Source organism: Bemisia tabaci, chromosome 9, assembly GCF_918797505.1.
Source record: "Bemisia tabaci chromosome 9, PGI_BMITA_v3".
NCBI classification, from domain to species: Eukaryota; Metazoa; Arthropoda; class Insecta; order Hemiptera; family Aleyrodidae; genus Bemisia; species Bemisia tabaci.
Window position 1 is genome coordinate 22,559,707 of NC_092801.1, and position 11,804 is coordinate 22,571,510.

The 11,804-nt window shown below is 42.1% G+C and overlaps 1 protein-coding gene across 1 annotated transcript in view; it reads right to left on the reverse strand.

Annotated features, from left to right (window-relative positions):
- LOC109034725 (G1/S-specific cyclin-D3) overlaps positions 1–10,552 on the reverse strand; it is a 106,604-nt gene extending 96,052 nt beyond the window's left edge. The window contains exon 1 of the mRNA XM_019048009.2: positions 9,989–10,552. Coding sequence (XP_018903554.2) covers positions 9,989–10,189 — 201 coding nt within the window. The 5' untranslated portion in view covers positions 10,190–10,552. The remainder of the gene's footprint in view (positions 1–9,988) is intronic.
- Between the last annotated feature and the right edge of the window lie 1,252 nt (positions 10,553–11,804).

Here is an 11,804-nt window from a genome sequence, read left to right on the forward strand (position 1 = left end):
CAGAGGATTCATAGAAAAGTTCCGATTATTTGAAAAGTTCCGCTTTTCGGAATTAATTCCGGGAAATAGCATCTAACACACGTATACTCCGAATGTACATTCTGGCCTACTGCGCATGCGCGGGCATCGCGAATGTACACACATCATTCTCTCGGAAAAGAAAGTACAGTTTGACGAGAAGAAGGATCTTATACTCATTCCTGTAACTTATAGTTGTTCAAGAGAACAAAATTAGGAACATTCTCGATGCCCGCGCATGCGCAATAGGCCAGGGTGTACATTCGGAGTGTACGTGTGTTAGTGGCTAATGGCAGCACCGTAGTTTGTCACATTTTAAATTATAAGGGGTGCTTCTTGAAGAAAACTTCACGACGAAACTAATGAGACCATTTTCAGAACCTTAAAGTTTTGTATGAACGGAGTTATTAGCTTTAAAAGTTTCCAAATTTTGTCCGACCGCTCTACTTGACTCGATCCACCGTGCGACGGGATGTCCCGGCGCGAATCCCTTTCATCCGCCAATGGGTGTGAAGTGTAAACACCGCTACCGTGATTCCCGGAATCCTGGAATCACAAACTCTCGTGTTCATTGAAGACCACTCGATTGAAGGATCGACTCTCTTCACCTTCAGACGGAGACATGACTTGCAGAAAGTTATCGTGGGGCCAATACTGCTGAGCTGCTAAGGAGAAACGCCGTGTGAACTATCGAATGTTGCCGGGATTCGTCCGATAACATATTCGATTTTGAAAAATTACGTTGACTATGTTTTCGAAGGAAAAAATCAAGTCTGGCTGAAAATCTACAACGTCACAAACGAAGATACGGGTCGCTTTAGCCATCGATATATTTCCTTACACTGAAAAAAAACTCCGGCCGTGGGAGCCGCGATTACGGGCTGTATAGACATACCGTCCGTTCCGGGCTCAAAGGCCGAACATTCCGGCTGCTGGAGGCGTAGCTTCGATTGCTCCGGGTTCAGAGGCCGAAGCTACGGCTCCAGCAGCCGGAATTTTCGGCCTTAGAGCCCGGAACAGACGGTATGTCTATGTAGCCCGTAATTGCGGCTCCCACGGCCGGAGTTTCTTTATCAGTGTAACATTTTCAGGTACGGTAGATTTTTAATGTGCAAAAATGTCAAATTTCCATTTTCCCGGAAAACTAGTATCTAATAGGCAGAAATTTGGCGACGTCCGGATGATCAGTAAGCGTTTTCCTTTCGCATGGAAGAACCGAGTTGCCTCTTTGCGAACGCAGCTTTTCGCCACGCACGCATCCATCCGCGAGGCAATGCAATGTGACGTCATTATTTTTCTTACAATTTTACACCCGCATCGATTCCAGGTACTAGTGATTTGTCCAGGGCGTTAGCACCGCGTGGCTGGTGACGTGAGCGTAATGTGATTTTAACGCAAAAAAATTAATGTCCGCGGACGTTGACTTCGTTTCGGACGAAAGGACGTAACTCGACGTTTCAAATTCGGAAATTTCCCCTAGAAACTTGTAGTTTTACTGAGAAATTGTTCAGCGTTGCGTTGAAATCTAACCGATGTATCCTACGGATTGAACGTATGAATCGGCGACATTTAGGAAAGAATTTGCAAAGTCATATTGCTGTGAAAAAATTGACCTGTCCAAGTCTTCTACCTTGGGATGAAGTTACATCATTTTGTATACCGTGTGTAGGTAAAATTTAGAGGCAAGCATCGAATATCTTCTGCGCAATAAGCGTTTTTTGGTAAAAGGGCGTATCGGTCATCAATTTATAAATGCAATTTCTCATTAGGTTTTCCTACATGCTATATACTTAAAATTTTGGCTAGTATTGATCAAAGGCGGTACCTGTAACCAGTTTTTTGAAATTTTAAAAATTAGTCGAATGAACAAAAGATAGTACGATATTGAGTTTCCCTCATAACTGAGTTTTTTCCTACACTGAAAAAAAACTCCGGCCGTGGGAGCCGTCCCTACGGGCTATATAGAGGCATACCGTTCGCATTCCGGGTTCAGAGGCCGAAAGTTCCGTAGGGTGGAGCCGTAAGCTTCGATTGCTCCGGGTTCTACGCCCGGAACTTTCGGCCTCTGAACCCGGGACGCGAACGGTATGCCTATATAGCCCGTAAGGACGGCTCCCACGGCCGGAGTTTTTTTTTCAGTGTAAGAAAAACACAAAAAACACTAAAAAATAAGGTGGAGAAATGGTGCTGGATCCATACCATTTCGCTGGGAAAACAAAGCCATGAAAATACAAAAAATAGAAGCAAACAATTTTTTGACTCTCGTTGAAAAATTCTTGGAATTTTTCGACTTCGTTTTTCTCGCGAAATGGTGTGGACCCAGCACCATTTCTCCACCTTGTTGAGTTTTTTCCCATACTCCCTTTCACCGAAATATGCCTCGACTGTTCGGGTCAATTCTACAAACTTGGAATTGAGTTACGTCCGGGGTTTGACGAATTTCGTGCGATGATAATTCACTCCGGAAAGGAGTCATCGGCGAACGTGACCCATATTTAAGACCAATAAATTCGCGTAAATCGACGAAACGATGCGGTTTGAAAACGACTTAATTGGCACATCATGCGCGGGTCATTTTCATCGGGGCAGGGCTGAGGTTTCCGAACGACTCAATCTTCCGAGGATCCTTGTTTTGATTTTCGAGTCGGGACTCGGGATTTGAGGTATGATCCCCACCCCCCCCCCCCCCCCGGGCGTCGGGTTTCGCCCAAATTCGGGGCTGCGTCCGGCCGCCGCCCCCGCCCCGGAGGTCCAGGAGTCAAATTTCGGAGAAAGCCCTTTTTCGGGAGAGGAAAGGCCCCGTCAGTCCCGGATGGACGGCCGTTTTTTTACAAGAACACGCGCCGACGTTTCCGCCTGATTTCCGCTCCGAGATCCGTCCGCCTCGGAATGACCGTTATCGCCGAAACCTGGCCGCCAAATTTTGTGAGGCAACTCGTGATTTTCTTCGAAATTATTCGAGGTATCGATAAATCGTCTTGAGGTGATTCGTCAAGCTCAAGAGACGTGGTCGAACTAGCATGCGATACGTCGCATCGATTAGGTAAGAAATTTCGGCAGATTTTGAATTTTTAGCAAAAAAAAGGACGATAGCCCCTGCGCATGAGCCTAGAGAATCTTTCTAAACCCAAAAATCGGCAAAATTCAGAGAAATGAAAGAAGTATTGTGTTTGGAAAAAACCCTCGCATTCAATTCAGCACTGGGAAAAAACACATTGGATCTAGTGTCCAGACTCTCAAAAACATCGACAAGAAAAAATACTCTTGATTAAATCGGATTTTTGCTTAAATCAAGAACCAAGCCTCTTAATTTGAGCGGATTTCCTTTTGATTTGAGCTTAAATCTGATTGAATCAAGAGTATTTTTTCTTGGCAATGTTTTCAAGAGTCAGGACTCTAGATCCAATGTCCCCCCCCCCCCCCCCCCCCAGTGAGCTATCAATAAAATAATTGCTTGACATCGCCAATCAAGATTAAGATCTAGTGTAAGACTCAATTTTGAAGTTAATTAATCCAAATATGAATCAAAAGTACCTACCGCCGAATAAATTACACGTAGCAATGATCAAATTTAATTCTGAATTCGAGGAAGGAACCAAAATTGATTGTCTATTTTCCCCGAAATAGTGGAGACCGACAAGGGAAACCGTACTTGAAGAATCCAGCATCGCCAAAAACTACGTAACGCCCAGTTTCCCATCGAAGCGAAATACTTCTAAGAGGAGAGAAAGAGAGAGAGAAAAAAAAAACCATTTCCATAAAGAAAGGGAGGAGAAAAAGTGATCGACAGATATAAATGAAAAAATTAAGAGGGATGCTTTTATCCCGTTAATATCTTTCAGGAATTCGGATACTTCAGAGCCGCCCTTAACCGAGATTTCTCCGAGATCACGATTAATATCTCACTTCTCAGAAATCCAAAATCAAAGGATACGCGCTTCTACCCTTAAAAATGTAAGGGTCAATGTTGCGGTCACTCCTGGACCGTCGCACAGTGGATCGAATCAATCAGAGAGGTCGGACATGAAATTTTTTACTAAAACTGCAAATTTTTATGTTATTTCGTCACATTTTAAATTTTAAGGGGTGCCTCTGGCAGAAAATTTCACGAGGAAACCAATGGACCCACTTGTAGAGCCTCAAAATTTTGTATATGTCGCAGGCAATTAGCAAGCGGTTTGTTTTTATAAATCGCAATAATCGGCATAACGCATTTTTTAAGAGTTATGGTCTTCAAAAGTATGAGTTCGGCTTGAAGCGCCTTCATTTTTTGTGATACTCTACGCTTTGTCTGGATTTTAGTTTAGTTGCCTGTCCGATCTCAACCCAACTAATGTCACGGAGTTCACTACACGCTCTTCTGAGTGTGTAAGTATATTTCTGCCATGTTTTTAAGGATGAAAAAGTGTCTATTCACATTATAGGCAACATAATCAGCACTCTAATCTTGTTCTTTTATTTTTAAATTTTATGATTTTCTATATTTATTCACCTCTGGCTCGTGAATTGCCGGCGATTGCTAATTGCCTGCGACATATACACTGAGTTAGAGGCGTTTAAAGTTTCCGAACTTTGTCTGACCTCTCCCATTAACTCGATCCACTGTGCGCTGATGGTCCCGATATCTCCACGATCCCGATCTATATTCTCGCACTTCTCGGAAAGCCGCAAAAATGATAATTAAATGATTCGGTCCCTCACTCCGCAGCATATGATTGAGAAGCGTATATCTGCTTTAATTAGCCGAGCTCGTCTAGGACACGACGATTATTTATTACCCCAATGTTTAGACTTTTTCAAAGTCGGTTCCCAGGCCTCGTCTGTCTCAGCATCTTCCGACAGAGCTCTTGTGCTAAGGAAGAACGCCGTATGAGCCTTCAGACGCTGCCAAACTTCCTTCGACGAATCTCGATTTTGCGGGGCGATTCCTGAGTATTTTTTCTTCCAAATTTTAGAAGAACACTGAAAAAAAGTGTGCTCGGCTCAAGCATGATGATTCTTGAATTCGCCACCAAGAATTTTTTTATGTTGATTTAAGCTTAATTTTTCACGATACAAGAAAAAAATGGAGCATTCCAATGTCGCTAAGACTGTGTAACCTTTTTCACCTCGCGAATATAAACTAATAATCTAGACAAGTTTTATCTTTGCACCCGATAAACTATAAATTTAAGACAAAAATCACCTTTGTAAATTCAATTTTTTGCATGATTTCAGTAATATTATTACAAAAAATGTATAAGTTACACAATCCCAGCGACATTGGAATGCCCTTGGTTCTATTTTGCAAAATGCAATCCATTTGATCTAAAGTGTTCGAAAATTTCAACGAAAATTTTTCCTGTCAATCCTCAAAAATAGGTATTGTCTAAGGGGTAAATTTGGCAACATGCGCGTGTTCATACGACGTTTTTCCATAGCAGGGCAGGCTGAGCGATGCGACTGGCGACGGGATTGCACAGTTCATTTGCTTTTCGACTGGCTCTGCTTTTTTGGAAATTATAGCATCCGCCGAGTGACCAGTGCCCGGAGATAGATTCCGAGAACTAGGACCTCCCCAACGGGGAATCTTGATCGGGCTACCGTTTTTTTCCCATGTTCCAGAATCTCGGTGGAGGAAGGAGGTCCAGCGGGTGCCACCGTGGCTACACCTGGCGGGTGGCGCTAACAGGGATGACATTCGGCCTCGCCTCCTAGAGATACGGATTTTAGTCCGAACTCGAGAAACAAGTGCTGAAAAGTTAAGAGCCTTGTTCGTATTCACACCCCAAGTAGTAGTGATTAACACTGAAAAAAAATTATCGGCGTTTTTACCAAGGTCCGTTGGTACCTTTACCATCTCACTTTCTTATACCAATTATACCAAGACAGACTGGTAAGTTTACCTAAAAACCGGTATTTTTACTGTTTTTTTTTCAGGTAAGAATACCACTTTTATTGGTAAATCTATTCCCGGTAACTTTGCCATTTTATCTCGGTAATTCTACCACATTCGATAAAAAATATTGGCGTTTTCACCAAGGTCCAGTAAAATTACCAATTCCATGAATGATAATTTTACCAAGAAAAAACTGGGATCAAATAGAACCCTGAATTCTTGGTAATTTTACCCTTTTCTTAGTAAATACACAGAGATTTTTTTTCAGTGAAGTTACGGTTTGTTGCGTTTTTGATAGCTTATTACCTACTCTTTCTATTAAATGATTTGGCATAAAAAATATCGATGTTTCGACACCAAGGACGAAGGACAGGTAAAACAAAATTACCCCATTTAACCCTTGATTTGAAGAATTATTGAGGCTCGTTAATTGCATCATCTCCGGCCTGCGATAAGAGCTACACAGCAAGCCGAAAGTAGAGAAAGGAAGCCAGGTTGCTAGACTTCGAAAAAAATTCAACTGGAAAAAAGTCAGTTCCAGGAGAGACCTGTGTAGCACTCGGAAATGGGAAGAATTTTTAGGGAAAAAACTGAACGTCCTTTCTCAGATAAAAGGACGTAAGTGTCTTTCAACTTCAACACTGCAAAATCCACAAGAGAGTGTTGCGCGTTTCTATTTGAAAATTTCACAGACTTTGCATCTGATATCACGCAGAAGTCAGTAAAATCTTGGACTAGAAATCAAAAAGTCATAATTTCATCGATTTTTCTTCTGATTTCACGTGAAAATCAGTAGAATTTTGGACTAAAAATGACAAAGTCATAATTTCAAGAATAAAAACAAACTCTTTGAGTCGATTTAGTGATATTGGAATTGAGTTAGGTTCCTCCGTCTTCAAAACTACAAAAATTCGAATTGGGCGTTAAAAGGAAAAAAAAGAAGAGGAAAAAATTAAATAAAGAGTTAAAGATCTGCAGGGGGAAAATTTCAACAAAAACTCAGTTTTGGGCAAAAACAAGTTGGGTTCCCTCCAAACCGAGACATGCGATTGGATTGCATTTCACAATTAAAAAAGAACCAAGAGCATTCCAACATCGCGTCGCGTCGACAAGACTGGGCAACTATTTTTACCTTGCAACTATTGAACTATCTTTACTCCCGATGAACTATACATTCAAGACGAAAATTACTTTTGTAAATTTAATTTCTTAGTGCTTACAGTAATTTTATTTCGAAGAATGTACGTTGCACAATTCTAGCAACATTTGAAGGCTTTTGGTTCCGTTTCGCAAAATGCAATCCAAGTACTCTAACCGTAAAATCCAGAGCTCCATAAAATCGACAATACCGAGGAAAATAAATCTTACCTCCATGACGCAACGTGCCAACGTGCGATCAGATTCGGTTGATTTTTGGGCCAAAAAACCGGGGGCAAAAAAAGGGGGAGGGGACGACGAAGACGCCCAGGACCAATTGATACAGGTGACGCTCAAGGTCGACCCTGATGCCTCCCCCTCCATTCTCGGCGTCTTTTTTTTTCGGGATGAAAGGGATTTTCAAAAAGCCCGTGGACCCGAAAAGGAGCGATTGAAGACGATTCGTTACAAGTTGCGGGCGGACAAAAGGGTCGCGTCTTGCGGCCGGGGGTGCGGGGAGGTCATTGTGTGGGTGCGGGTCGAATAAAAACGAAAATAGTCGCTCCTCTAGCGTAAAGACACCTCGCTATCTCTGTATGAGCCTTGGAGAGTACGTATTCATACGGAAAATGAGGCTCATCTGGAAAAGTGATTATGTCCTTACGTTTGAGGAGCTATGAACCCTCGCGACGCCAGAGACCCCAGATCGCACCTGCCCTGGAAACTGTGCCACGGATGACGCGCTGGGCGAGAACCGCGTATGATTATTGGGAATCGCGTGGGTGTTGCGTTGTTTTGGCTCGTTTAGCACCCGACGCAACCGACGCTGCGTCTTGCGTTGCGTTGCGGAGCGCTGAGTCACGCTTTCATTTTGCATTTTCGGAAATTTACCGTGCACAATGATTTGGGAATCCGCGATTTCGGTCTTGGTTTTTGAGACCGGAGGCGATGGATTATCCACGCTGACGTTGAAAGTCGACTTATTTTATTTGGACTGAGTTTATTAGAAAGGAACTAACACACATTTTCGGAAAAATTGAGTTAAGAATGTTAAAATAATTGAATGAATGGATGGTGAAAAATTTTATTGACACAAAACTTGACGCCGTATCAAAATTGCGACTAAATTTTAAGGACGAAAAATTACCTACGCGAATTACAGCGTTCTGCATGTGATGCGTGTATCTTATTCATATCTCTATGTTGCCTGAAGATTGTTTCAAGATAAGAAGCTACTTTTTAACGACGGATTTAAATTAAATCTTCCAGCTAAACGGTTTTAGCGGGAATCGTCTTCATCAACATCGTCCCTGTTTCTTTCTACTTAGGTACTTCTTTCTAGAGAGTTGTACCGAAAAATTTTTGGTACAACCAAAGTGATGATACAAGAAAGTGATGATAGCGCTGAAACGATGAAAGTATGTCGGTGAATTTTTGGCAAAAATTCACTATTATGTCTCGCTCCGGAATAAATAATTTTATAATCGGTTCTCAAAGTTCAGAGCTGTGCATTGGGTCAGCGGTTACACTTCTTGTGGCCAGCGTCCTTCAGACGCATGCCAAAGCTACGCGACCCCTCCCACCCTAAACTGTCTGGAGGTCATCTATATCCGGCTGAGACCGAGCTTATGAGTAGCAAACGTGAGAGAAAGATGAGAAGTAACCCTCAGCATCAACGTAGAGAAATTATGAATGAAAAATGTAATATTTGCCTCACTGGCGGTAATAGTGTTAGTATCTAATGTCTTTTATTTCCTGGTGTAAAAATTGAACGTTTCATCTAACTTAGCGTCTCGCCAGGTACAAATCCGGAAGATCTCAATTAAGAAAGTCATCCTGGCTTCCTCCGATCAGATTACTGGGGAATCCTATCTGATACACGCTGACACTCTCACAAATTCATTTTGCTTAGCAATTAATCAAAATGACCCACGTGCGGTCTGATTTTTGACGACCATCGAGTCTGCGTGTTAAAAAGCTTGGTTTTTTATGGGGATTTTTTCAAACCGCTGATTGCAAATGAAGTCATATTTGCTGAAATGGATAACTTAATTATCTCGCTCGTCAAACCTGCTAAATTCTTCATCATATAATGTTTTGATCATGTTCCGAAAGACAACATGTCATGCTGCGCAAAGTTGCATGTCTATGTTACAATTTACATGTCATAATCCTGCCCCTACCCCCCCCCCCCTTTTCACGTCGCAGTTTTAACTTTTTTTCATGACAGACTATCTACATGGTACATGCTTTCTTTAATGAAACTATTGAAGACAATTGCTTATTTCCGAAAAAAAAAAAATTGTTTGAAAAAAAAAGAATAAACTAAGACAGTCATTATGTACTACAAAGATGAAAATTGAGAGGATAGAGAAGAAAACACGACTGACAGTTGCTATTTCTATTAGAGCTGACTTAAATCTTGGTGTAAACACGGAAATCAGTATTATTAATGGCATTGCAAAGTTATTTCTATGTGAATTCATATTTTGCGAGGCACGAAAAAAATCAATCAGTGCATGCCGCGTAACTACTTGTTTCTTTTAAAAAAACCTTTTAGATTCTCCAATTTTGCAAATTATTTCGTATGAAAAGGTTCTGCGAATGAAAAAACTAACGAACGTTTAAAGAAATTAATTTTTTGCACTGACATCATGCACCAGCTTGTTACGAAACCTCTTCTTTTGGCTGGCAATGATCGCTAAGGGGTGTAAGGAAGGGGGATGATTTTCGAGGGACAATTTTTTTGCGATTCTTTTTGAAAAGAATCGTTTTGAGAAATATTAGGTGCTTCGACTTCAAACTGATGAAATTTTCTTTCAGGTGTCAGCTAGAGAACACGGCGAGAGAGGTTGCGATATACTCGCCCCCCCCCCCCTCCCATTTGTTTTTTAAAAAAATGAATTCACAAGGGAATTATGCAAGTGGGAGACGTAGAATAAAACAGAGTCCTACCTCCAACATCCATGTGGTGACCATTTTCCTCATGAAGGGCTTGATGTCACTTTGCACTTGTTCGAAATAATCGACCCTGGGCACATACCCGCACTCGGAATCCAACAGATTGTTCAACACCCGAACATCACCGAACACAACCCGGTCAGTTTCGGCGAATCGATTGTCTGGGCTGATCCGTTCCGAGCACAGCAAATCCATGATTCCGCTTCGAAGTATCCAATCACCGAGAACCAAAAAAATCGCACCCACAACCTAGCGAACAGTTCTTGCGAGCTGTCAACGCACGAACACAACCACAAGCAGCGTCTTTCACTGACAACACAACGACAAGCAGTGTCTTTCACAGACAACACAGCGACGAGAAGATCCGAGGTGTAATCAGTTCAGCGCGGAATTCCGCCGGAACGCAGCAATGTAAACAAAAATGCGAGCGCGTAAACCATGTGACCGGAGCACGGACGAAAGAACACGCGACCCGCTCCGTTGGAATGCAGCAGCGAGCTGATAAAAACACTCCAGATTCGGCTGTGCAGCTATGCGACCCCAGCGCTACCTGGCGGACCGCGCCGCGCTGGTGATAAGAGGACGAATTTCTAAAGGGACAAGGACGGACGGCAGTTGGCGAGGGGAGCGAGAGAGATAGAAATTAATGAACATAGAAAGGCTTCTATGAAACACCTGGGGGTGTTCCCTTCGCCTTTTGGAAACATCTGCTCCTACCTCTAGCTTATAACAATATAGAGTACGGATGGGGGGAGCGGGGGCTGTGAGTGTGTACTACGCACATGCACACTCACATTCACGACGGTTGTGCGTGGCTTGTGGTAGTGAGGCGAGTTCGACTTATCGCGGTTCGACGTGTGCAAACCGGTTGGTCGCGAATGAAGAATGAGTCTCGTATTGCGACGGAACTGCAGTTTTCGCGTCCTCATCATGCTTTAATCCGTGTTTTTTTTTTTTTTTTTTTTTTTTTTTTTTTTTTTTTTTTTAGCTTTTTTAAAAATTATTTTCTGTTCATGCTATTTATGTTACTGAAATAAATTCATTCATTTCCTTGTTTCATTCAGGCATGCTATTTTTTCGTAAAAACTGTAGTGGACGAATACATGAAAACAGTGGCGAGGCGTGAACGATCGATTATCGATATTTACTCATTTGAGGCTATGGTGAAAAATCGATTATTAAGTGTTCGTTGCAAACACCCTCACTGGAAAAAATACACATTGGATCTAGAGCCCAGACTCTTGAAAACATTGACAAGAAAAAGGACTCTTGATTCAATCAGATTTAAGCTTAAATCAAAAGGAAATCCGCTCAAATTAAGAGGCTTGGTTCTTGATTTAAGCAAAAATCCGATTGAATCAAGAGTATTTTTTCTTGTCGATGTTTTTAAGAGTCTGGACTCTAGATCCAATGTGTTTTTTTTCCAGTGCTGTTTATCGATCCTTTTCCATAGTTTTCAATGACAGATCAATCGATTTTTCGCCAAGCACGCCACGCCACTGAATGAAGAATAAGACGCTCGCGTGACACGAAAATAAAATTAGATCTAAGATTTTAAGCCGATGGAAATAAAAGAAATATCGAGAGAGTTGAATAATGGAAAACATCACTCTGAATTATTTCAGGAATTCAGACTCATGGGAACACCTTTTGCCGACCTTCTAAAATGAAGGCGAATCCGTTTACAGGAACACGTCGCGCGCTCTCGGACTGGAATCCCAGGCGCATCCTTATAGCACAGAGTGGCGGGTTTCCCTCTACGTCAAAATTGAGAGAAGAAACCTCAAGCATGGAGGATTAGAGCCGTCGA